The sequence below is a fragment of the Dryobates pubescens genome, chromosome 31 (genome assembly GCF_014839835.1).
Source record: "Dryobates pubescens isolate bDryPub1 chromosome 31, bDryPub1.pri, whole genome shotgun sequence".
Taxonomy (NCBI): domain Eukaryota; kingdom Metazoa; phylum Chordata; class Aves; order Piciformes; family Picidae; genus Dryobates; species Dryobates pubescens.
Window position 1 is genome coordinate 3614303 of NC_071642.1, and position 24425 is coordinate 3638727.

Below are 24425 nucleotides of genomic sequence, written 5' to 3' on the forward strand. Positions count from 1 at the left end.
CTTTGTCAAAGCATGTGGACATTTGGCCTGATTCTGGAAAGGTGCTGAGCAACCTCAGACTGGTTTGAGCTCAGCAGAGGCACAGGGCCTGCTTCAGCCCAGCTCCAAGTCACCAGAAGCCACCAGGTGGGTCCTTCCCCACGTGTCCAGGTGAACCCAAGAGCAAGAGCTCCAAGAAGCTTCCAGCAGCTTCTCTTCTGTTGGTGCACCAACCACCCCAGCCCCGCCAGCAGGACCAAAGAAGCCCCAGCAGAGCCCCAGGCTGACACTCTGGAAAGAGACCAAACATTCTGTAGAAAAGGAAGGGAACTTTTATTTACAACCAGAGCTGCTGGTTGAGTGAGAGCCACAGGAGCTCTGCTCCAGGCAGCCACTCTCTCCTGCTCCAGAGGGAGGCCTCCCTCCATCAGCACACAGACAGCACAGCTCTGGGTGACATCTCCCACCAGAGGGGAAAGCTCCCTCAAGGGATGGAGAAGTGCAGGGAAAGGGGCAGGGCCCAGCCCATGCTGCCCTCCCCAAACTGCTGCTAGCAGAGGATGAACCCAAGGCCCCGGGGTGCTTGCTCCCTGCTCACCCCCAGCCACCCTCCGTCACCGTGCTCTGCCCCACCCAGGGCTCACAGCTGCTCCATGCAGACACCAGCACAGCAGGGCTCTCTCCTTGGCCCCTGCTAACTCCAGCTGGGAAACCTCTGGCATTCCCTTCCTGCTGTCCCCTGTAAAGAGGAGGAGCAGCTCCCTCCCAGCTCCGGGAAGCAGAAAGCTCAGCGCAGGCCAAGCGGCACCAGGCGGCGGCTCCCAGGACGATGCTGTGGCCCAAACACCTCCGAGAAGGAAGCACTGAGCAGCTCCTGGGGCAACCCCTCAGGAGTAGCTGAGGGGCATCCTCCTCCAGAGCCCCCCACAGAGGCAGTTCTTGATCCAGCGCTGCTCCCACTGCTTCACTGCGGTCACCTTGTTGGGAGACTTCAGCATGGTGACGCAGCCACACCTGGGAGGGAACAGAGAGCTGCAGCCAGGCCCAGGCAAAGAGATGCTGCTGCTGAGATGTGGATCCCACAGGCAGAGAGGAACCCAAGCAGGACACCAGCCTGCAGGTGATGTTGGTGAGCACTAAAACCAGCTGAGGCTGTGCCAGCAGTGCCCTGGCAGGAAGAGGGTACCTGGGAGCAAGAGGCTGTGGGAAGACAACAGCCCCCAGCTGCCAGTTTAATGACAGCTGATTCAGTCACAGGGAATTGTTGGGGTTGGAGAAGCCCTCCAAGAGGAAGCCCAACATCAACCCAGCACCACCATGGCCACTAAACCCCGTCCCCAGGTGCCATGGCCACAGGTTTCTCAAACACCTCCAGGCATGGGGACTCCACCACCTCCCTGGGCAGCCTGTGCCAACCCCTCACCACTCCTGCAGGAAAGAAACTCTCCACAACTCCAAGCTAAAGCTCCCCTGGAATCCATCCCCATGGATGGCTGCTCCCTGCACCATGATTCCGACACCCAGGCTGCCTGGGGAGGCTGGGTGAGGAGGACAGCACAGTAAGGCCTTCAAACACAAGCCTGGTTTGAAAGATCACCCCAAATGGCACTGTGGGTCCTGTGATGATCTCCCCTCCCAGCTCCTCTCCAGCACAGGTTTATTTAAGGGCTTGCCCTTCAAAAGGCCTTTTAAGGACCTTCCAGGTCAGGTCCTCAAACACCACCACAACTGCTCTCTTCCAATGGCAGGGCCACACCCCAGAAGCATTTCCTCCTGCAGAGCTGGGACACCAGCTGGGGTGGTGAGCAGAGACTGAAGAGCTTCTGAATGAGGAGGAGAGCAGCTGGAGCTGCTGCCCAAGCCCTCTGCCCACCTGGTACACGACTTGCACTCCTCTGTGGGGTATGCTCCCAAATGCAGCCGCCTCAGGTGATCAATTTTGGGCTGTCCTGGTGCCCTGGGTAGGAAGGAGAAGAGGAATTGGTCTACAAGATTGCTTTTCAAAAGCTGCCTCCAGTGGCCAGCAGAACAGAGGCTCTGACTGCCCAGGCCTCTGAGTGCCACGGGGTTGGAGGCCCTGCTGACAGGAATCTCAGCCTGCTTTTCCCCCTCCACGTGCCACCTCCTTGCAACCCTTTCAACTCCCAGCCCACTGCAAGCTAAGCAGTGAATTCAAGCAGAGAGGACTGGCTGCTCCCAGGTCCCAGCAGCAAATGGCTGAGCCCAAACCTGCTGGAATCCCAAACCCAGAGCTACAGAGAGACACCCCCCCAGACACCACCTCCTCACCACTCCACCCCTGCATGTCAGGTTTCAGTACCTGACAAAGGCATCAAACTGGGAAGAGACAGTGTGCCCAACGAGCCCAGGAGCCTTGCCAAACTGGAGCCTGACCAGCTGCTTGTTCTGCAGCTTGCTGATGATGCCATCGTTGATGGGCAGCCAGTCAATGTTGGGGATGAGCAGCTGGCTGGGCAGGAGGCAGCACTCATCTATCAGGGTATCATCTGGCTCTGTGATGTGGTTCTCCTCACGACCTGAGTGCCAAAATGAAGCAGAGAAAGCAAAGCAGCATGATCCTGAAACTCCTCCTTTAGAGATGAAGAGAGCTCTGTGTGTGTGGTGCCCTCCTCCAGCCTCCAACGCAGCTCAGAGCACAAAGCCCCTGGCAGCTGCTCCTGCCCTCCCTGAACGCCACAGACCCACTCCTGAGCTACTTCCCCCCTGCAATTATTCCCTCCCCCTGAGGGAAGGGCTCTTTTGTTCAGGGAGAAACTGGCAAAACACTTACAGCACAGCCAGAGTTTAGTCAGGAGCCTGAAGAGCAGGGACATGCTGTCCTGGGTGTCAGAGGTCGCTGTGTAGACAGGGAGGCAGCTTGGCTTCAGCAGCCCCCAGATCCGGATCACCACCATCAGCTCCCTGAACATGGCCAGGGAGGCTCCGTCCCGCAGGAAGCTGTGTCCTGGTCGAACTGGGGAGCCCTAGGGAAGGGGAACAAACAGCCCCACACAGGGGGTGACACAGCCTGCCAGAGGCACCAGGCTGCTGGCAGCCAGCTGCCCCGTTTGAGCGGGGCACAGCCTGGCGGCGCTGGCTGCCAGAGGATGCCGTGGAGGTCAGAGGCACGCAGAAGTTCACTGGAGGCTGAAGGGAGTCAGGCAGCTGCTGAGGTCCCTTCTCCAAAGTGAGGAACACAGAAAGGACAACTTCATCATAGACTGGCTTGAGTTGGAAGGGATCTTCAGGATCATCCAGTTCCAACCCCCCCTGCCATGGGCAGGGACACCTCCCACCAGCACAGCTTGCTCAGAGCCTCATCCAGCCTGGCCTTGAACACTTCCAGGGAGGAGGCAGCCACAGCCTCCCTGGGCAGCCTGTGCCAGTGCCTCCCCACCCTCACTGTCAAGAGATTCTTCCTCATCTCCAGTCTCAATCTCCCCTCTCCCAGCTTAAAGCCATTGTGTCTCATCCTGCCACTCCCAGCCCTTGTCACAAGTCTCTCCCCAGCTCTCCTGGAGCCCCTTCAGGTACTGGAAGGCTGCTCTAGGGTCTCCCTGGAGCCCTCTCTTCTCCAGGCTGAGGTTCTCACCTGGTTAGGGAGGCTGGCCAGCAGGTAGAGCACAAAGTCTCCCACCCACTGGATGAGCTGCTGCAGGGACTGCAGTGTGGTCATCTCCAGCACAAACTCTTCTGTCTTCAGGTTAATCATCACCTTGTCGATGTCTGAAACAGAAGCAAGGCATCTCCTGGCTCAGGAGGAAGATGGCTTCAGACTTCACCCCTTGGCCCTGCTGTGCTGAGAGAGGTCACCCTCCTCTTGCTGAAGGCAGGGAGCCACCCTGAGACCACAGCACTTCTGCCATCAAACCCAGCAGGAGAAGGGGCCAGGACACACCACGGGGGCAGGGGCTCACCTATGTCTGTGATCTTGGAGCAGATCTCGGTGAGTCTGTCCCCAGGGCTCTTGTCTGGGGTGTTCAGGAAGTGTGGACGCAGCAGAGACTTCAAGGTGCAGCTAATGGCAATGAGGAAGAGCTTGGCATGGTAGTCACAGACTCGAGCTATGGTGCTGGAGGAGAGCTTGCAGAGAGAAGCCTTCATGGCAACGATGCGAGTGGAGAGGACCTGGTGGGGAGGCACAGCAGGAGGGAGGCAGCAGAGGAGGCAGAATCAGAGGGAGCTCATTAGAGCTGCTCTGCTCTCCAGCTCTGCCAGGTGAATGACAGGACTGGTGCACAGCTGCTCCCTGCACGTGAGCAGCTCGCTCTGACTCACAAACAGCTCTGCTGCTCCCAGAACCTCTGCCACAGGCTTTACAGCTCAGCAGAGGTTTCCACAGGTCAAGTGGAGGATCTCCACGCCTCAAGTGTCACAGAATGGGGTTGGGTTGGAAGGGATCTTAAAGCTCAGCCAGTTCTAATACCCCTGCCATGGGCAGGGGACACCTCCCACCAAGCCCAGGTTGCTCGAGGCCTCCTCCAGCCTGGCCTTGAACACCTCTGGGCAGGAGCCAGCCACAACCTCCCTGGGCAACCTGCTCCAGGGTCTCCCCACCCTTAAAGAAGTACTGCTTGAGGAGAGACAGCACAGCCAGGTTGGTCAGGAGCTGTCTTCTGAGGCCTGGCAACTACAGCTCCCTCCCTCCCTGGCACTGAGACCCTTCCAGGTGCCCAGCCCCTGACCTGCTGCAGGGCTGCGTTCTGCCGCATGTACTCCTCATGAAGCTTCTCCACCAGGTTCTGGACCATGTTGGGCTGGACATGGAGCAGGATGTCCCACCAGTCATAACCAGTCACCATGCAGTACTCCAAGAGGAAGAGCAAGTGGCGCAGGGACATGTTCATGTCCAGCACGTGGCCCATGGAAGGCGAGATACGGAGCATGCTCAGCTGGAAGGAAAACCTGCATCAAGAGCTGCCTTGAAAGCACTCCCCAAAGCCACAAACCCAACACAGGGCTAGGGAGGCTAACCCCCAGTGCCACAACTGGGGATGGATCCATCCCTTCTTGTTTAACAGGGATCACACCCTGCTGGGAAGTAACATTCCCAGAGCCACCGACGGCCGCACAGGGAGAGCCTGGAGGAGAGGAGGAGCTCAACCTCCCCACCCCCATCCCACAGCACCCTACCTTCCCGTGGCTGTCAATGCCAGCCAAGGCCAGGGATGTCCAGGAGAGCTGCATGGCTTTGAAGTGCACCAGGGGGGCAGCAGTTCGCTGCCTCTTGATGGTCTGCTCCTCGCCGGGGCGCTGGGAGGAGGAGCCGTAGAACACAGCCATCATCTGCAGGGACAGGCGGTGCACGATGTGCACACTGCCATCATGGAAAGCCAGAGCCAGGCCTGGGGACAGCAGACAGCCAGAGCTCAGCAAGTGACCCCTCCTGAGCAAGTGGCTCCTTCAGGCCTCACCCTGAGGAGCCACTGCCTGCGTGGCAGAGAGGATCACAGGGCTGGAAAGGACCTCCGGAGGTCATCGAGTCCAAGCCCCCTGCCAGAGCAGGGCCTAGAACCCAGCACAGGTCACCCAGGAATGCATCCAGATGGGGTTTGGAAAGTCTTCCAGAGAAGGAGACTCCACAACCCCTCTGGGCAGCCTGCTCCAGTGCTCTGTGACTCTCCCACTGAAGAAGTTCCTCCTCAGATTGAAGTGGAACCTCCTGTGCTGGAGTTTGTATCCACTGCCCCTTGGCCTATCCCAGGGTGCAGCTGAGCAGAGCCTGTCCCCTCCCTCCTGACTCCCAGCCCTCAGATATTGATAAAGATTGATCAAATCCCCACTCAGTCTTCTCTTCTCCAGACTAAAGAGCCCCAGGGCTCTCAGCCTCTCCTCCTCAGGCAGTGCTCCAGTCCCTTCCTCATCCTGCTTGCTCTCTGCTGGACTCTCTCCAGCAGATCCCTGTCCCTCTTGAACTGGAGAGCACCAAAAGGCTGTGGACTCACAGCCCTCTTGGTCTCCAGAGGCCCAGGGGAATGTCTCTTTCCCTGGACATGAAAAAGCCTGCCCATGACCTTCAGAGGTCCCTTCCAACCCAGACCATGCCATGGTTCTGTGCAGAGGTTGCCCTTGAAGGTGTCCCTGGCAGCGTTTCTCATGGCTCCACATTCCTGCTGCAGTGCAGTAATATCTGAATGACTCTGGTGAGACCTGTGGGCCTGGGCTTCACATGGCTCAGGCACTGGCACAGGCTGCCCAGGGAGGTGGTGGAGTCCCCATCCCTGGAGGTGCTCAAGAAAGTGTGGACATGGTGAGGGCCACACAAAGTGAGGGCCATGGTGGTGCTGGGTTGAAGGTTGGACTGGATGACCTCAGAAGGCTTTTCCAACCCAAACAATTCTATGATCCAGCTACAGCTCAGGAGATGAGGAAGGGGGAAAAAAAGTCTCAGGCAAAAGCTACCTATTTAGGAGAAAGCCAAGAGAAGTTCCTTACCCAGGCCAGGGAAGAACTTGGTGTCATTTGCCACCTTCAGATCAGTGTTGGTGAGGGAGATGGGCAGCTTCGGCAGGGCCACGGCCGAGACCCGATCCAAGTCGTTGGTGGCAGAGAGAATTCTCCATTTCAGGATCATGGGCTGCTTGTCCCCCACTGTGAGAGGGAGGGAGTGAGACAACTCTCCCCCAAAGCCATCCAAACCCCCCCTACCCCAATTTCTGCCCACCCTCCTCCAGCTCAGTGGGATTACAGCCCCAGCACTGACTTCGCTCTACCAGACCAGGAGGTTCCTGTGCTCACGGAAAGGTTGGGACTGGAAGGGACCTCAAGGCTCAGCCAGGTCCAACCCCCTGCCATGGGCAGGGACACCTCCCACCAGGTGGCTCAGGGCCTCATCCAGCCTGGCCTTGAACACCTCCAGGGAGGGGACATCCACAGCCTCCCTGGGCAATCTGTATCTCCCCACCCTCACTGTCAACAATTTCATTGACTCCTGGAATGGTTTGGGCTGCAAGGGACCTCGAAGACCATTTAGGTAATCTTCCTTCTGAGTGGTACAAACAAGGACTTTGTTGGGCTAAATCTCTTTTGGTGGTGGAAAGCTCTGCTGCTGGGAGTCAAGATCATCTTCAGGTGCAAGAGCTCTTCATACTGCACTGGCACAAGGAGCAGTGACTAGGGTTGGCTGTGCCTGGAAAGAGGGGCAGCCAAGGTGGTGATGGGACTTCACCACAAGTCGTGTGGGGAACAGCTGAGGGGACTGGGATTGTTCAGTCTCCAGTGGAAGAGGCTGAGGGGAGACCTCATTGCCCTCCACAACTCCCTCAAAGGAGGTTGGAGCCAGGTTGGGTTTGGTCTCTTCTCACATGCAACAAGAGGAAACAGCCTCAGGTTGTGCCAGGGGAGGTTCAGGTTGGAGATTAAGACAAATCTCTTCCCAGCAAGGGCTCTGAGACACTGGCAGAGGCTGCCCAGGGAGCTGCTGGAGTCACCAGCCCTGGAAGGGTTTCAAAGCTGCATGGAAGTGGTGCTGAGGGCTGTGGTTTAGTGGCAGTGGCTGAGCAGCAGTGGTGGATTGTGAGCTCCAGGCCAGTGGTTGGACTGAATGAGCTCAAAGGTCTCTTCCAACCTCAACATTTCTATGAAGCCAGGTGTAAAACACAGGCAGAGTGGAGGGGCTGATGAAGCCAGCCCTGCTCCACCACCTCTTCCCTGTGGAAGGCTCTCAGCAGGCAGAGCAGCTGCACTGCCTGACACAGAAAACGTCTTTTATTGAGTGAAAGCAACAACCCAATTGCTTCCTGGAAACCTGCCAGGTGCTGCCTGAGATGCACACAGCTGCACCAGAGCATGAGACTGAACACCTGAGAAACAACCACAGCATCCTGGCTAATCCCACACAGGGGATAATGGAGCTGAGAACCTGCTTGGCATTTTCACTCGGGGCAGGCTCCTGTTTCCGAGAGGAACTGCTGCAGAAACTCACCCACAGGGGAGATCTGCTGGAAGATGTTGTTGACTGGCAGCCCCTCCTTCCTCAGAGACCAGCACTCCACAATGCTGCTGTTCTGGTTGGAAGCACAAAGCAACACCTGCAGACCACAAAAAAAAAACCCCCAGTGAGACCCCGAGAACCACCTTTACAACAGGGGAGGACACTCATCCCTCTCTCCTCCACTCTGAGGCTCCTTCTCCCCACTGGTTTGTGCTTCCAAGAGCCAAAAGCAGAGCACTGCCTCTGCAGCACACAGCCTGGGCCTCTCCCCTTCACCAACCATCTCATCTCCCACAGGCCTGTGACCTGCTGATGCTGTTCACACCACCACAAACTACACAGAAAGGGAAGGGCAGGAAGGGAATTGACTGTGGTGCCAGAACAGACTCTCTGTTCTCCTACCAGGTGCTTGGTCCTGACCAGAGCACAGGCTTGGCTCCACTGGATCCCTCTGCTCTCCACAACCACACTGCCAGTCCCCTGGCAAATAAGAGTTAAGCTGCTAAATGAAGTCATGAAGATCAAGAGCTCTGAGTGCTCTGCAGAGGGGCTGCTTTGAAGCCAAGACCTGAAGATGAAAGACTTCACAACCCAGACCCTCCCAGTCAGCCCAGCAGAGCTCAACTGCTGCCAGATCCACAAGATAAGCAGGGCAAAGCATCATCAGGCTAAGGAGGGATAGAGCTTTTCCAGCTGCTGTTCCAAGACCTGGAAGGCTTGGCCACCACAACCCCAGGCTGGGCAAGTTGACTGCTTAGTCTTGAGAAGGCTGAGAGGGGATTGGATCAATGCCTATAAACATCTGAGGGGTGAGTGGCAAGAAGGACCCAGACTCTTTTTAGTGGTGCCCTGTGGCCATGGCTACAAACTGGAACCCAGGAGGTTCTACCTCAACAAGAGGAGAAACTTCTTTGGTGTGAGGCTGCTGGAGCCCTGGAGCAGGCTGCCCACAGAGCCTCCTTCTCTGGAGACTTCCAAGCCTCAGTGGATGCATTCCTCATCTGGATGGACTACCCTAGGTGCTCCTGCTTTGGGAGTGGGAGTGGGCTGCCTGATCTCTGGCAGCCATTTCCAACCCCTGCCATTCCTTGGCTGAGTGCAGTCTGCTTGAACCAGCAGCAGCTCCAGGACCGGCAGCACCGAAACACAGAGGGCACCGCCGGCCGGCCCCGCTCCCCTCCAGAGCCACAAGGGGAAGCCAGCCACGGCTCAAACAGCTACCTCCTGGCTTCTCACTGAACTCCTGCCTGCTGGAAGAGCAGCTGCTCACCTGCTCTGACATGTCCCGGGCCAGGAACTTCAGGTGGGTGATGGCCGGATACTTGTCCTTGCGGGCAGGGTCGGTGGTGCAGCGCATGAAGAGGGAGGGCAGGATCTCGGTGTCTATCTTGCACTTCTCGTTCACCACACTGACACAGACCTTGTAGAACTGGACAGGGGAGGTGCTGCTGCCATCTGATGTGGCCACCACGATGTTCCCCCCGCCGGTGAAGGCGACGTCGGCCAAGGCCACGCGGCAGCGCAGGCGGCAGAGGCTCTCGGTGGAGGTCAGCACCTGCCCGTTGGGCTTGAGGAGCGAGACCGTCACCAGCCCGCTGATGGTCACAGCAATCCAGCCCTCCATGGGCTTCCCACCAAACAGGGTCAGGGATGGAGAGAACTTGACCCTGGAAAACTTCTCCCCGAAGTTGGAGGCTCCAGACTGCAAAGAGAGGTCAGGGAGGCAGAGAGGTTGGCAGCGCTCCCCGCCGGGAGCAGCCCCCGAGAGGTCACTGCAGAGGGCTCCGGAGCTGAGCAGAGGAGAAGGGCACCAAGCTCACACCCCAGCCCTGCTTGCTGTGGCCTTCCAGGATCTGAAAGGAGCCTACAGGAAAGCTGGGGAGGGACTTTTGAGGGTGTCAGGGAGTGACAGGACTGGGGGAATGGAACAAAACTGGAAGTGGGGAGATTCAGATTGGATGTGAGGAAGAAGTTCTTCCCCAGGAGGGTGGTGAGAGCCTGGCACAGGCTGCCCAGGGAGGTGGTGGAAGCCTCCTGCCTGGAGGTTTTGAAGGCCAGGCTGGATGTGGCTGTGAGCAACCTGCTGTGGTGTGAGGTGTCCCTGCCCATGGCAGGGGGCTTGGAACTGGCTGAGCCTTGAGGTCCCTTCCAAGCCTAACAATTCTATGACTCATCACCCTGGAGAGGCTGTGAGTGGCTGCAGGGACACATGAGCCCCTCAGCAAAGCTCCCAGAGCACCCCAGACACAGAGCTCTGAGCTGGACAACAGACACCCCAGCCCCACCCTCCCTTTCTGCAGCCAAATCCAGCCCTGACACCGAGCCCTCATGATCCCATGCCTTCAGTTCTCCAGCTCTGAAGAGAGGGAATGACTTCTCTGTGGGACAGCCCAAGAGCTGCCAGTTCAAACAAGCTAAAGAGGCAGCTTCTGCTTGGCAGAGTTGCTCCTTCTGAGCCTGACACAGTTAGACACATCTCCAAGCAAGCAGCTTATCTCCACACCCATATGCTTGCCATTCCCAAATCCCTGCATCAAACCTTAGGACCTCAGATATTTTTTATCTTTCTTTTTGGTTGTTTTCCTCCTGAGTTCCTACTGGCAGGCAAAGAAGAGCTTTTATCACCATGTCTGCAGCCCAGGAGGAATCAAAATGAGAGCACCCAGAACGAGAGACACATCGAAAGCCCTGAGAGAAACCAAGCTTCCAACCCCTGCTGGAGCTCAGCAGGGACCCCAGGGGACAAAAATGGCCACAGGTCAGAGAGGAATGGAGGAGCCAAGAGAAACCTCGAGAGAGGGGGCTTCCCAGGCCAGCCCCTCTGAGTGATCCCAGGCAGAGCTTGGGACAAACCTTCTCCACGTGCAGAGCCAGCTTCACGCCGTTGTGCAGCCAGGACAGGGCCACCACAGGGTCCCCCTCCACCAGGCTGCCCACAGTGTTCTCCCAGCTGTTGGCCAAGTGGTCAGTCATGCTCCAGCACTTGATGTGCCCATCTGCATCTGCTGACAGCAGCCTGGAGCCTGTGGTGTCAGAAGCAGGGGGCAGAGGCAAAAAGTCAGCTAAGAAACCAACTCAACCCAGTGCAGCTGGAACGGAGGCACTCAGCTCGTGGCTGTGGAGGGATGGACAAACTCCCTCCCCATGAGGAATGAGCACTTTAGGGAGCTTTTAAGAGTCCTGGGGTCAGTTTTGGGCCACTCACTCCAAGAAGGACATTGAGGGGCTGGGGAGGGTCCAGAGAAGGGCAACAAAGCTGGGGAAGGGCCTGGGGAACAGGGCTGGGAAGGAGCAGCTGAGGGAACTGGGGGTGTTGAGCCTGGAGGAGGCTGAGGGGAGACCTCATTGCTCTCTAGCAGCCCCTGAAAGGAGGTTGCAGTGAGGTGGGGGTTGGGCTCTTCTACCTAGGATAGGAGGAAATGGCCTGAAACTGCACCAGGGGAGGATGAGGTTGGAGAGCAGGAAAAATCTGCTTGCTGCAAGAGCAGTCAGGGATTGGCACAGGCTGCCCTGGGAGGTGGTGGAGTCCCCATGCCTGGAGGTGCTGAAGAAATGTGTGGCTGTGGTACTTGGGGACAGGGTTTAGTGGCCATGGTGGGGTTGAGTGGATGGTCTTAGAGATCTTTTCCAACCCAAACAGATCCAGGATTCTGTGAACACGTGCCCATGAGCAGTGGGACAGAGGGGGAACAAAAAGGGATCCATCTCACCTGACTGGTCCCACTCCAGGCAGGTGATGACTTCAGCATGGCCAGAGTTAACAGAGTAGACATCCCAAGGGTGCTCAGTGTCGATGATATGGACCATATGGGTGAGATCTACCCAAAAAGAGAAGCAAACCACTGCCCCTCAGTACCCAGCCAGTGCTCCCAAACCTACAGAGCCTCAGCTGAGGCAGGGGAAGACACAAAATATTCTCTGTCAAGCCGTTTTGAGAAGGAGGATGACTGCACTTGGCAACTGTGGGGAGCACCAGAAACCAGCATAGAGCCTGTCTGGTCTAGCAGAGTGAGAACTGCTCCTTGGCATAGAAAATTCCATTCAATGGAAGAAGAAAGAGATCAAGTTTCTCATGCTGCTTAGTGCAGGGCAGCGATTTCTGGGTGGAAGCAGAGCCCAGGTCCCCTGGGCCAGCAATTCCTGACTGCAGAACTTCCACGGGCACCCCATACCTTTTTCCTCCTCATTTTTGAGGTCCGTGGTGAAGGCGATGAGGTTCCTGCAGGACCAGGCACACACCAGGGGAATGGAGGGACAGTGGTTGCTCTTTGGCTTCTTCTCCCATTCGCACACATAGGCCAGGTCCATCGCCCCGGGAGCCCGCGGAGGGGGAAAAGGAGAGATCACCCCGCTCTAGAAGCAAAAAACCAGCCCATCCCACATGTCACAGGCCCGGACAAACCGGTCCCTCCCGGCCGGACCCGCCTAGGCCCCGCCGCACCGGCCCCCCGGACAGGCAGGCGGGAAGCAGCTCCCCAGCCCCCGAAGGGCGAGCGGGGCCCCCCAGCCCTCAGGGGTGTGTGTGGGTGTGTGTGAAGCGCAGCCTCCCCGGGAGGCGGGTGAGGACAAACCCTGCACCAGGAGAACTCCCGCGGCGGGGGCGGGAGCGCAGCGCGGCGCGACCCGGACCCTGACGGCGAGGGAAGCCGGGCCTGCCGCGGGGAGGAGGCCCCACTGCGGGGTCCGAAGAGAGCCCCACAGCCGGTGGCGGAACAAGGAGGGGAGGCCAAGCCAGGCCCGGCGGGGGCGGGGGGGGGAGGCACGGCGGGGCGGGCCCGGAGTGCGGGGCCCGGGGGGGAGCGGCGGGGCAGGAACCGCTGCACTCACCGGGCCAAGCCGCACCGCCTCCCGCCGCCACCGAGGACCCCGACTTCCCCCGCCCCTGCAGGCTGCCCCCCGCCCGCCTGCTCCCTGCGCTCAGGCAGCGTCGCGGACACCCCAGGTCGGGGGCCTTTAGTGGTAGAGGCTGAGACAGCGCCAGTCAGCGGCCTTAATTTGCATGGACGTCTACCCAGAATTCCACTGAGTGAGAACGGCAAATACAACGGAATAATTTGAAACATTATAGGAGAAGAAAAGACTCGGGAGGACGTGTAAGGCACACTGGGGGGGGTAGACGATTCTATACACATTTATCTACAGCTAAAGAAATAATCACCCTATTCTTGCAGTTCTTATATTCTGGGTGGTTAAATAGCGCTGCGGGGGCAGTAGGATTCGTGCTCGCTTCGGCAGCACATATACTAAAATTGGAACGATACAGAGAAGATTAGCATGGCCCCTGCGCAAGGATGACACGCAAATTCGTGAAGCGTTCCATATTTTTCTTCCCCTCACCCATCGCCATACAGCCCCTCTACGGCACTCTTATTATTACTGCCCACCCCCCACCCCCCCCACAAATACCTGCTGGGGGAACCCCGAGCCGCGGAGGACCCCAGACTGAGGCTGCCCAGACCCCCGATGTGATCAGGGTCAGCCCCTGCAGAAGGGCTGTGGATCAGCGTGGGACCTGCGCAAGGCGAGGCACGGAGTTGGGATGCCTGCCGTAGTTTGGGGACCATCCTGACTCCCACCCCGTCTGACACCTCCCTGCCCCACACCCAGTGCCCCAACACCATGCACAGACACAGGCAGAGCGGGGAGCACTGTGGTTTATTGTTCCCCAACACCACCCGAGTCACACAAGCAAATGAGGCACAAGGGCGTGCTGGGGGCTCCCCCCACCCCATACGGACTCCCTGGGGTCCCCCTTGGTTAATGGCAGTTGGTGTCTTCAAAGCCAGAGCACCCAGCAGGTGCTGGGGGGGGCTGCCACAAGGCAGTCCTGGGTGAGGGTGGGGGTCCAACACCTCTGGTGGTCCCCAGCAGAGTCAGGGGCCAGGCCAGAGGTGGGCCCGCACCCACAGAGTCTCCTGCGAGCAGCCCTTTGGGACACAGAGACACCCACCGAGGGCAGCCATGGGCAAGCAGCGGGGCCCCCACGGGCCGAGCTGCACCCCCCCAACACACACACACACACGTAAATACACACACACAGAGTTAAAAACAGGCTATAGTACACTTAAAATCAGCCCACGGAGCGCCGGGCGGGGAACGGGGCACTGCCAAAACGCCACAGCACCCAGGACCTCCCCGCGCCGCACCGGGGCTCACGGAAGGGGCTGGCAGGGAGGGACCGACCCCTCCCGCTCCGCCTCCCACCCCGGAACGCCCCACGGGCGGGCACGGGGCTGTGGGCGCTGGCTGAGCACCTGGGAATGCGACAGCCCCGAGGCTCTTCCGCTCGCTCAGCGTTTGCTCAGCAGCCGCCGGGAGCTGTTTCACCGCAGAAAAATCTGGACCAAACCCACCCAAAATCGCCAGCGTCAGCGCCAGGGGTGGGCTTGGCCCCAGCCCCGCGAGTTTGTTGAAAAGCACCTGGGCTATAAATAGACAAACACACACACAAAAAAAACCCCCAACAAACACAGTCCCAGGAGAGCGGCTCCGGGCCAGGGAGCAGCGCTGGCAGCTCGGGGAACAGGGTGGATAGGCACCAGCCACGGCCCACGCCTCCTGCCTGGGGCACGGAGATATCTGGCGGGGACACACCGGCTGCTGCCAGCCCCAGCAGCCCGAGGGGAGCATGGCACAGCCCCCTGCGAGCCTCCCCCCCACCGAGCTCTGCACCATCGAGCAGCTGCTCTTGGAGAAGGGGGAAAGGATGAGCCCCCATCAAAGAGGGCTCTGCACTGCACCCGGCTTGGGCAAAGGGGAGAGGCAGGACGGCAGGGCTGAGAGCAGCCAGGAGCAGACGGAGGAAGATGAAGGAAGCCTTCAGTGCACCAAGCGAGGGGCAGGGCGACCCCCGGGAGGGTATCAGCTCATCTGGCCCAGGTAGTCTGAGAGCAGGAGCTCGGGGGGCAGGAAGACGTGGTGCTTGTTGCTCACTTTCATTTGACGTTTCCCTTCGATGTCTGAGCCTGGGGGCGAGAGGCAGCAGTCAGCACAGCCCTGTCCCATCCCTGGCCCCGGCCCCCACGGATCCCAAACGCTGCTCAGCCGCTTCCCCTCCTCCCTGTGCTGTGCAAAAAAGGCAGCTGCCCACCCCCCCAGCCCCCAGCCTCCTCCCTGCAGCCCTGCTGGCACCTCGAACGGCCTCCACTTGGCATCATTAGTGCCCTCCTGCTGTTCTGCACTAGCAGCTGCTAATGAAACGCTCAGCAGCACAGACTCCTCCGCGGGGACTGAGCCTGGGGCTTCTCCTCCCCTGCCCTGGCAACCAGACCCTGTGAAGGAAACCCACGGGCAGGGCGTGGGCACAGCCACGGCAGAGGGAGCCCCGTGAGGAGCAGCCTCATGCTTTGGGCCAGGAACCCAGAACCAAGAGGAGAAAACGTTGTGAATGAGACTTCCCCGGGCAGGGCAGAGCCTGGTCATGACCCTGCCTGCTGGGCTTCACCCCTGCTGCCCACCCCAGCCCCGGTGCTGGGAAGCTTGGCTGCAGTCAAGGCTCCTCAGGGAGCATTTGGGCAGCGGAGGAGGGCGAGGGGGGAGTTATCTGTGAGCTGCAGCACAAGGTGGGGCCGGGAGGAAGAAGGGAGGAAGAGGCTGAGCTGGAGAGGAGAGATAGTGATGAAGGGAAGGGAAAAACAAAAACAACCCCCAAACCCAAGCAGCAAAGGTGGGGCTCTTACTGGCAGAGACGAGGTCCATGTACTGGCAGAGAGCGTGGAGCAGCAGCCGCTCGAAGCTGGGGGAGGTGAGGGACAGGGTTAGAGCTGCTGGCCCAGAGCAGCACCTCCCTGCCCTCACTTCACCCCCCACGGATCAGAGGCAGGCAGCACAAAGTGCCCCAAGCCCCTCTGCAGGTATCCCCTGGCACGCCCCTCCCCTGGGGGCTCTGCAAGGGCCTGGTGAATGTCCCCAGCTGGCAAGCTGTGCCCAGCTGAGGGAAGGACGAGAGGTCTCATCACTTCTAGATACTCTGCAGTGCTTGGGGCAGCTGTGGGGGAGAGGGGAAACCCAGATGGAGCAACCTGGGTGCCTGGCAGCTGGCTGGGAACCTCAGCACCCCAGGCTGTGCTCTGTGGGGTGCACTGACACCCCCAGAGCCCAGGGGTAGGGCACATACCTGTTGTCCATCAGTGCAGTGTAGACAGAGTGAGGGGTGACAGAGAAGAAGGCCAGCAGCTCCTCCTCCAGCCCCTCCAGTGTGCCCTGCAAGCAGAGGCAGAGGCTGTCAGGGAGGGGAGGGCACCAGGGGGCACAGCCCCAGCACCATGGGGGCCTCTGACTCCTGAGCAGTCACCACCAGCAGCTCCCTGGCAAATCATCTGGATGCAGACAGCAGGAAGGCACAACGAAAGGAGGCAGCTGCCCTCTGCAGCCCCCGAGGCTGGGAATAATCTGGTCCCTGTCAACTCTGTGTGCCCAGGACTGGCATCATCCCCCACACCCAGTGTGGCAGCAGCCAGCAGAGCCTCTGCCTCCCCTCTCCTTCCTCCCCTCCCAACAGGCAAAGTGATGCAGCTCTCCCAAGCACCCTGGCCCCAGAGACAGGCAGCAGAAGCAAGTCTCATTTGAGAACAAATTGAGCAGAAGCCAGAGGGCAGGAGGAGCCCAGGCTGCTCCAATTAGAGTGAGGAAAACAAACAGAGCAGGAGAACAGCACACTGAGGAGGGAGAGCAGGGAGGCAGACACCCCAGGGCCCGGGAGAGCGAGTGTCTGGGCAGGCAGCACGGCACAGGGCAGCTCAGCACCCAGGGCTGGGCAGCATGAGGCCATGTTTCCCTCTCCATCCAGGCTTAGCTGCCTGTCCAGCAGCTCACACACTTTGTACCCCACCCCCAGAATTAATGTGAGGCTTTCCAAACAGCCTGGGGGGGACCACTCTGAAGAGCCCAAAGGCTCCACTGCTGCCCCCCGTGGGCAAACACACCGAGTTCTCCCCAGTCACCTGCTGCTCAGCCAGGGGAGACTGGAAACCACCACACAGAAAATGTTCTGTGACCACTAGAAAAATCTGAACTGAGCCAGGGGAAGCCTTCTGCCCCGGGAGCTGAGTGCCTGCCCCTGCCAGCCACTGCTGCACAGCTCACAGGGGAGCGGGAGGGGAGAGGGAGGACAGAAGAGGAAGGGAGAGGGAGAAGAGGAAGGGAGAGGGAGAAGAGGAAGGGAGAGGGAGAAGAGGAAGGGAGAGGGAGAAGAGGAAGGGAGAGGGAGAAGAGGAAGGGAGAGGGAGAAGAGGAAGGGAGAGGGAGAAGAGGAAGGGAGAGGGAGAAGAGGAAGGGAGAGGGAGAAGAGGAAGGGAGAGGGAGAAGAGGAAGGGAGAGGGAGAAGAGGAAGGGAGAGGGAGAAGAGGAAGGGAGAGGGAGAAGAGGAAGGGAGAGGGAGAAGAGGAAGGGAGAGGGAGAAGAGGAAGGGAGAGGGAGAAGAGGAAGGGAGAGGGAGAAGAGGAAGGGAGAGGGAGAAGAGGAGGGGAGAGGGAGAAGAGGAGGGGAGAGGGAGAAGAGGAGGGGAGAGGGAGAAGAGGAGGGGAGAGGGAGAAGAGGAGGGGAGAGGGAGAAGAGGAGGGGAGAGGGAGAAGAGGAGGGGAGAGGGAGTGGAACAGGAGGCAGGCAGGAGGAAAACAGGAGGCAGGCAGGAGGAAAGCAGGAGGCAGGCAGGAGGAAAGCAGGAGGCAGGCAGGAGGAAAGCAGGAGGCAGGCAGGAAGAAAGCAGGAGGCAGGCAGGAGGAAAACAGGAGGGGGTCCAGAAGGAAAGCAGGAGGGGGGCAGGAGGGGGGCAGGAGGAAAGCAGGAGCACATTCCCCAGGAGCTCATCTGAAATTGGCACCTGCCTGGCTCAGTGCCCAGATGCCAAGTCAGAGGATGGCACCCAGGAAGAGGCACTGGACAAAGCTGCCTGTGGGGTGCTGGCAGCTGGAGCCCTGCCTGCCCCAGCCCCCCCCAGCAGCCCCCAGCTCACCATGGGGATCCGACCCCGCTTGAGGGTGGAGCGCAGGCGGCGGCTGATGCGCTGGAAGCACTCCTGGGGCGTGTAGGCAGGGAGCCCTGCAGCAGGGAGAAGGCTCTCACACAGGGCTCACGTCTCCAGTGCCCACAGGGCAGCTCTGGCACCCGCTGTCCCCCATAACCGCCCCGGATGATGACCCCAGCTGGCCACCTCCTTCGCTCCTGGATCGGCACAGAGTCAGCCCCAGAGCAGCAACAACCTCCCCAAGCCGAGGAGGGTGCAGAGACTTGGGGGGTTGCATGGGGGGGATGGCTGCTGTGCCCATCACCCCCCACTCCCAGCTCCCACAGACCCTCCCTGCAGCACCCAGGGGGTGGGCTCAGACATCCCCCAGCCCCAGCAGGGCCGGGCAGTGCCCGCAGCAGGATGTAGCCCTTGGGGAACAGTGCCCTGCCCAAAGAGCAGGCAAGGGAGGAAAGGGAGAAGCCATCCCCACCCAGTGTCCCCTCCCAGCACCTTTCCACTTCTCTTCATTCTTGACAGGCAGCTTCCTCCTGTGCTTCTTCCTGGCTTCCTCCTCCAGGTAGAGCAGGACTCGCTCCTGCTCTTCCCCGGACCGGTTCATGAAGTCATTCCAGATCTGCCAACAAAAGCCACCAGGCCCCACTGCAGAGGTGGCTGGGGAGCAGCCAGTGGGGCATGGCCACCCTCAGAGCCCCTCCTGACACCCTGTGAGCCTCCTCCTCCTCAGCCACCCGTCCCCAGGGGCAGCCCATGCGAAACAGGAGCAGCAGCTTCGAGAGGGCAAGGCAGGGGCTGGGCAGAGCTCCACAGCTAGCACAGGGACAGAACGTGGTGGACAGGAGCTCCAGCAGTGATGGATGACCTTTCTCCCTGTCTCTCCAGCTCCTGACTGTAACAACCACTTTGGGAGGAGCTGTGGATTCCCCCCTGGGAGCCAGCACACCCAGGTGGCTTTTTTAACGGTGACTGGGAGCCCAAGTGCTGACACAACAGCCCAGCCATGCAATCCACCCCCAACCCAGCTCACCAGCCTTGCTGAGCCTGGCCTGAAGGAGCAAGGCAAGAGCCCTGCAGAGCCCAGAGCACCCCAGATGGTGCAGGTTGCTCTGTGCCCACAGCCCTCAGCACCAGACAGGAGGGAAGCCCAGTTTCCAAACGCCCAGTTACAGCCTGGCATTGCAACACCAGCTGGGCAGGCTGAGGCAACGCACGGTTTGGCAAGGGGAAGGAGATGCCCAACCCCAAGGGCTGCAGGACCAGGGGTCCTGAGATCTGATTCCTCCTCCCTGGCACATGCAGCAGCAGCTGGGACCTGGATGTAGAGATTCCAGCCAGGCAAGAGGACAAAAAGAAACAGCCTCAAGTTGCACCAGGGGAGGTTTAGGTTGCACATGAGGAATGATTTCCACCCCAAAAGGGCTGTCAGGGCCTGGAGGGGGTAGCTCAGGGCAGTGATGGAGTCCCCACCCCTGGAAGGGTTTCAAAGTGCTGAGGGATGTGGTTTGGTGGCAACCTGGCAGTGCTGGGGCCTGATGATCTCAAAGATCCCTTCCAACCAAAAGGATTCTGTGACTCTGTGGCTGCGACACGAAGCAGGAGCCAGGCCACAGGAGCTCAGGCTGGGGAGGCAGAGAGCTCAGCTCAGAGGAACAAGGAACAGACACCAGCTGCTGCCAGCACCACTGGTGCCATGCCCAGGGCCCCTCCTGAACCTACCTCCACGTAGGTCTCGTTGCTGCAGGCCTCAGTGAAGATGCTGGGGGTGGCAGAGTGGGTGAGCTCCCCCTCCTCGCTCCCACACTCGTCTCGCTCCAGCAGCGTCATCAGGTAGCGAGCTGGGGGTGGGGAGAAAGAGCAAAGCTCCTGAGAGGGCAGGCAGCACCCTTGGAGAGACCCTGCACCCCCCCAGCACCCCCCTGCTTGGCCACCCACGCTCAGAGCCTGCCCCAGGCCCTTACTGTTCTCCAGCCTCTGCAGGCTCTTGCGGCCCTTGGCGCGGGGGATGAGGTCGGAGTTGCGGATGGCCTTGTTGATGTAGTACTGCTTCCTCTTGGAGGGGGAGAACCTCTTGGCTGGGGAGTCCTCCAGAGGGGGCAGGCAGTCCTCAATCCTCCTGCAGGGATGCATGGCAGAGGGGTTTGAGCCCACCCAAGATCCCTGGGGCCACAGCAGTGTGAGGAGAGGGAGCTGAGTGGGCACAGCCCATGCCAGAGGGTAGAGCATCAGTGTTAAGTGCAAGAGGCTCCTCCTGCACAGGGCCCTGGACCCCTCTGGTCATGGCTAACAGCCTCATGGCACCATGGGGTGCTCAGGGGATTTAGAACCATAGAATTGTTAGGCTTGGAAGGGACCTCAAGGCTCAGCCAGTTCCAAGCCCCCTGCCATGGCCAGGGACACCTCACACCAGAGCAGGTTGCTCACAGCCACATCCAGCCTGGCCTCAAACCCCGCCAGGGAAGGTTTGGGGCGTTTAAAGCAGCCACATGTGGGGGGGGTTGGGGGGGGATGAGCAACCCCAGCAGCACTCAAGGCTAAACAAAGGGATTCATCCTTGCTGTGGCCTTCCAGTATCTGAAGGGGGCCTACTGGAAAGCTGGGGAGGGACTTGTGAGGGTGTCAGGGAGTGACAGGACTGGGGGGGATGGAGCAAAGCTAGAAATAGGGAGGTTCAGATTGGATGCCAGGAAGAAGTTCTTCCCCAGGAGGGTGGTGAGAGACTGGCACAGGTTGCCCAGGGAGGTGGTGGAAGCCTCATCCCTGGAGGTGTTTGCAGCCAGGCTGGAGGTGGCTGGGAGCAACCTGCTGTGGTGTGAGGTGTCCCTGCCCATGGCAGGGGGGTTGGAACTGGCTGAGCCTTGAGGTCCCTTCCAACCCTAACAATTCTGTGATCCCAGGGGAGAAATTCAACCCTCAACCCAAGGAGGCTGCCAGCAACTGGACCTTGTCCCTGCCACAAAGCTACAGCCCCTCCTGGATGCACCCATGGGTGCCTGGCTCTGTTAACAAGAACTTGATGGGCTTCTGGGGTCCATGAAGAAGAGTGTGGCCAGCAGGCCAAGGGAGGTTCTCCTCCCCCTCTGCTCTGCCCTGCTGAGACCACAGATGGAGTATTGTGTGCAGTGCTGGGCTCCTCAGTTCAGGAGGGGCAGGGATGTACTGGAGAGGGTGCAGTGCAGCCTATGAGGATGATGAAGGGACTGAATCAGCTGTGTGATGGGGTAAGACCTGGGGCTGTTTAGCCTGGAGAAGTGAAGACTGAGAGGAGGGTGGGGGGCAAGAAGGACCCAGCCTCTTGTTAGTGGTGCCCTGTGACAGGACAAGAGGCAATGGCTACAAACTGGAACCCAGGAGGTTCCACCTCAACAGGAGGAGAAACTTCTTTGGTGTGAGGCTGCTGGAGGCCTGGAGCAGGCTGCCCAGAGAGGTTGTGGAGTCTCCTTCTCTGCAGGCTTTCAAGACCCATCTGGATGCATTCCTGTGTGACATGCTCTACATGATCCTGCTTTGGCAGGGGGGGTTGGTCTCTGTCTCTGGAGGTCCCTTCCAACCCCCTACCTACCCTCCCCTGATTCTCTGACCAGGCTGTCACCCAGACACACACACAGTTGAGGAATGACCATAAAACAATTTGGTGTGAACATTAAACCACTTAATGCAACCACTCTGGTTTCAAAGTACACCAAGGAGGGGAAGTTTCATTATCTCCATGCTCATTCTTTGCCCACTTGCTGAGGTCTCTGCCTCCTCACAGCTTCCCCTCTGGTTTGTTGTGGCTTTCCAGTAGTGCAGCAGGAGGTAGGGGAGAAAAACCAACACCACCAAAACAAACCAACCCCCCCTCCCCCCCTCCCCAAACCCTGGGCAGGGCTGCAAAGGGCAGCAGAATCACAGAATTGTTAGGGTTGGAAGGCACCTCAAGGCTCAGCCAGTTCCAACTCCCCTGCCATGGCCAGGGGCACCTCACACCACAGCAGGTTGCTCACAGCCACCTCCAGCCTGGCTGCAAACACCTCCAGGGATGAGGCTTCCACCACCTCCCTGGGCAACCTGTGCCAGGGTAAAGAAAGGCTGCTCCTTGTCCTCCTCACTATCAAGGAATCCCCAGTGTGTCCCCTCCCTTTCAGCAGCACCCTGGGGCTCCAGGGAGATCTGGCACCACAGCCAGGTGCTGGCACAGACCTCCTCAGCACGCCTGATCGTGGCCTGCTGGCTGGGAAGGCAGCCAGCTCCAACCCACACCAAAACCTTGATTTTTATTTTGTTCCCCACCTTTTCCCTGTGCTGCTGAGCCAGGGGGAGGGGAAAACCCCAACCCCTCTTCCTTCCAGCTGGAGAGAAAACAGCAGCAGGGGTGTCTTGGGAGAAAGAAAAGGGACGCTGGGCGACGACGAACTGCCTGGGCAGGGAGCTGTAACCCAAGCCACCAACAGAGAGTGACCAGGGGCTGGAGGATCAAGTTTTGATACAAAGGTGGTTTGAAAAGAAATAAATAACCAAATAAAAATAGAAGGAGTCACCTTACAGCTGGCCCCAGCTTGGGGCTTTGAGTGCACAAAGAGTGGCAGCTGCGAGCCTGGCACTACCGGGAGCCGTCACGGCTCAGCGGCCTGACCTGGGGCGGCTGTGCCACAGAAGGAGCCCTTCAGGAGGAGCCCAGGGCAAAGCACAGTAAATATTGACCCTGTTTTCCCAGGCAGGGGAGCCTGGGCTCAGGGCAGCAGGACAATGAGCAGGGCTTGTCCTCCAGCCTCCACTGGAAGGGTGAAAAACAGATGTTAAAAAAAAAAAGCCCTTGCAAAAATAAAACAGCCACAGAGAGGAGCAGAGGGCTGCAGAACCTCCCCTGTGGGGCCAGGCTGGGAGAGCTGGGGCTGTTCAGCCTGGAGAAGAGAAGGCTCCAGGGAAACCTCAGAGCAGCCTGCCAGGACCTGAAGGGGCTCCAGGAGAGCTGGGGAGGGACTGGTGACAAGGGCTGGGAGGGACAGGATGAAAGCTTTGAGCTGGGAGAGACTGAGACGAGGAAGAACTTATTGAGAGTGAGGGTGGGGAGACACTGGCACAGGCTGCCCAGGGAGGCTGTGGCTGCCTCCTGCCTGGAGGCTGGATAGGAACTTGAGCAAGCTGGGCTGGTGGGGGGTGTCCCTGCCCATGGCAGGGGGAGCTGGGACTGGATGGTATTGAAGGTCCCTTCCAACCCAAACCATTCCATGATTCTATGACCCCCCCAGCCCTCCCTGCCCCAGCTCCTTGGCAGCAGGACAAGTCACTGCCCCGTGCCCTCCTCTCCCTCCCAAAGCTGCTGGAACCATTTGCAGCCATGCCAGGGCCTGGCACCTTGCCCCCAGTCCCTGCAGTGCCACGTCTGCTGTTTGGCACTGCCACCTCTGCCTGTGGGATTCCTTTCCAAGCCGGGAGACTCACAGGTGACAGTGACCTTAGGCCTGTGCCAGGCTGTGGAGTGTTGGGCACCCAGCCAGGGGCAAGCAGGTGTCTGGGACGAGCTCCACTTTGAGTCCCTTATCAGCAACTCCAGTGCCGGTCACCGGCACGGTCAGCCCGAGGGAGCAGGGTCCAGACAGGACCAAACACTGACCCCACAGGGACAGGACACCAGCTCCAGGGCCACCACGCAGAAGGTTTGGTGGCTTCTCCTCCACTCCTCCTTTCCAGACACGAAACGGGAAGGCCCCCGGTCCCGGTTCGCGTTAGTTACCGTTTCACCGGCGGCATACGGCACCGACAAAGCGAAGCCCCTGCTGCCTGCCACACGGGACCGAGCCCCGCGGGCTCGCCGGGTTCCGTGCCACGGCTCTAGGCAGCCCCGTTCCGGGCTCGCTGGTGCCCAGGCTGGGAGCAGCAGGGTGAGGGTCAGCAGTCCCTGCCCCAGCCGGGACGCCCCCCGGGACCGCATCTCCCGAGGGACCCGGGCGCGGCACCGCCGGCACATCGCGTCCCCAGTCCCGGTGTCCTCAGGGAGCCCCGGTGACCTTCGGCGTGGTAAACACTAATTAGCCCATTATGCTAATCACGGCCTCCTGCCTCTGACAGCCGCCTCCGGCTGCTTTCCTGCGCCAGATCGCGGAGACAGGAGCTCTCCCCGGGCTGAGCAGAGCAGCCGCCCCCTCCCGCCGCTCCCCCGGTGCCTCTGGGGGTCCTCACCCGAAAAACGGAGCCCCCGCCCACAGCCCACGGGGAGGAAGCGCAGGGTGCTGGCAGCGGGAGGGGTGAGAGGCCCGGAGCCGACGCCGGGCCCGTGGGCAGTTCCCCTCTGCCCCGGCCGCCCCACAGCCCGCCCAGGACCCGCACTCACGGGAAGGGCTCCTCGGGGCCCGCACCACCCCGCAGCACCACCATGGCCCGGCTTGGCTCGGCTCGGTTCAGCCCGGGACAAGCGGCGGCACCGGGACCTCGGCGGCCCCGCCGGAAGTGGCGTCAGATGGGCGGGAGGACCGAGAGTCCCGCCCCGGGGTGCCGCCGGGGTGGGCAGGGTGGGGTCACGGAGGGGTGATCCTCGCAGTACCGGGGCTCAGCGGCCGCCAGAGCCCCACG

General features: G+C 60.0%; 2 protein-coding genes and 1 non-coding gene across 3 annotated transcripts; 1 reads left to right on the plus strand and 2 right to left on the minus strand.

Moving 5' to 3' along the window:
- Positions 1 to 300: 300 nt before the first annotated feature.
- On the minus strand, positions 301 to 12270 carry MED16 (mediator complex subunit 16). The gene is made up of 14 exons (XM_009900457.2): positions 12085 to 12270; positions 11623 to 11730; positions 10766 to 10935; positions 9183 to 9614; positions 7904 to 8009; positions 6415 to 6570; positions 5113 to 5324; positions 4665 to 4871; positions 3897 to 4107; positions 3572 to 3705; positions 2771 to 2963; positions 2300 to 2516; positions 1853 to 1936; positions 301 to 993 (listed from the first exon to the last, which is right to left on the minus strand). The coding sequence occupies exons 1-14, from the start codon at positions 12218 to 12220 to the stop codon at positions 867 to 869; spliced, it is 2493 nt and encodes an 830-aa protein (XP_009898759.1). The 5' UTR covers positions 12221 to 12270; the 3' UTR covers positions 301 to 866.
- An 861-nt stretch (positions 12271 to 13131) lies between these two features.
- Positions 13132 to 13238, plus strand: LOC128898792 (U6 spliceosomal RNA). The gene has a single exon (XR_008462975.1). It is a non-coding gene; the product is annotated as a U6 spliceosomal RNA (small nuclear RNA).
- Positions 13239 to 14111: 873 nt separating this feature from the next.
- Positions 14112 to 24298, minus strand: R3HDM4 (R3H domain containing 4). Its single transcript, XM_054175486.1, has 8 exons — positions 24187 to 24298; positions 19835 to 19989; positions 19593 to 19711; positions 18369 to 18492; positions 17865 to 17950; positions 16029 to 16114; positions 15592 to 15647; positions 14112 to 14877 (listed from the first exon to the last, which is right to left on the minus strand). Exons 1-8 carry the CDS (start codon positions 24228 to 24230, stop codon positions 14774 to 14776), a joined length of 774 nt encoding a protein of 257 aa, XP_054031461.1. The 5' UTR covers positions 24231 to 24298; the 3' UTR covers positions 14112 to 14773.
- Between the last annotated feature and the right edge of the window lie 127 nt (positions 24299 to 24425).

Bases quoted from the DNA above. Each gene is read 5' to 3' on its own strand.
- MED16 (XM_009900457.2), bottom strand. From the start codon at position 12,220: ATGGACCTGGCCTATGTGTGCGAATGGGAGAAGAAGCCAAAGAGCAAC. The intron at 3,706-3,896 runs GTGAGCCCCTGC...CTTCTGTTTCAG, and splicing joins CTCCAAGATCACAGACATAG to ACATCGACAAGGTGATGATT. The intron at 2,964-3,571 runs GTGAGAACCTCA...CCCCTTCCCTAG, and splicing joins TGGCCAGCCTCCCTAACCAG to GGCTCCCCAGTTCGACCAGG.
- R3HDM4 (XM_054175486.1), bottom strand. From the start codon at position 24,230: ATGGTGGTGCTGCGGGGTGGTGCGGGCCCCGAGGAGCCCTTCCC. The intron at 16,115-17,864 runs GTGAGCTGGGGG...CTCTGCTTGCAG, and splicing joins AGCGGGGTCGGATCCCCATG to GGCACACTGGAGGGGCTGGA. The intron at 15,648-16,028 runs GTATGTGCCCTA...CACCTCCCCCAG, and splicing joins ACTGCACTGATGGACAACAG to CTTCGAGCGGCTGCTGCTCC.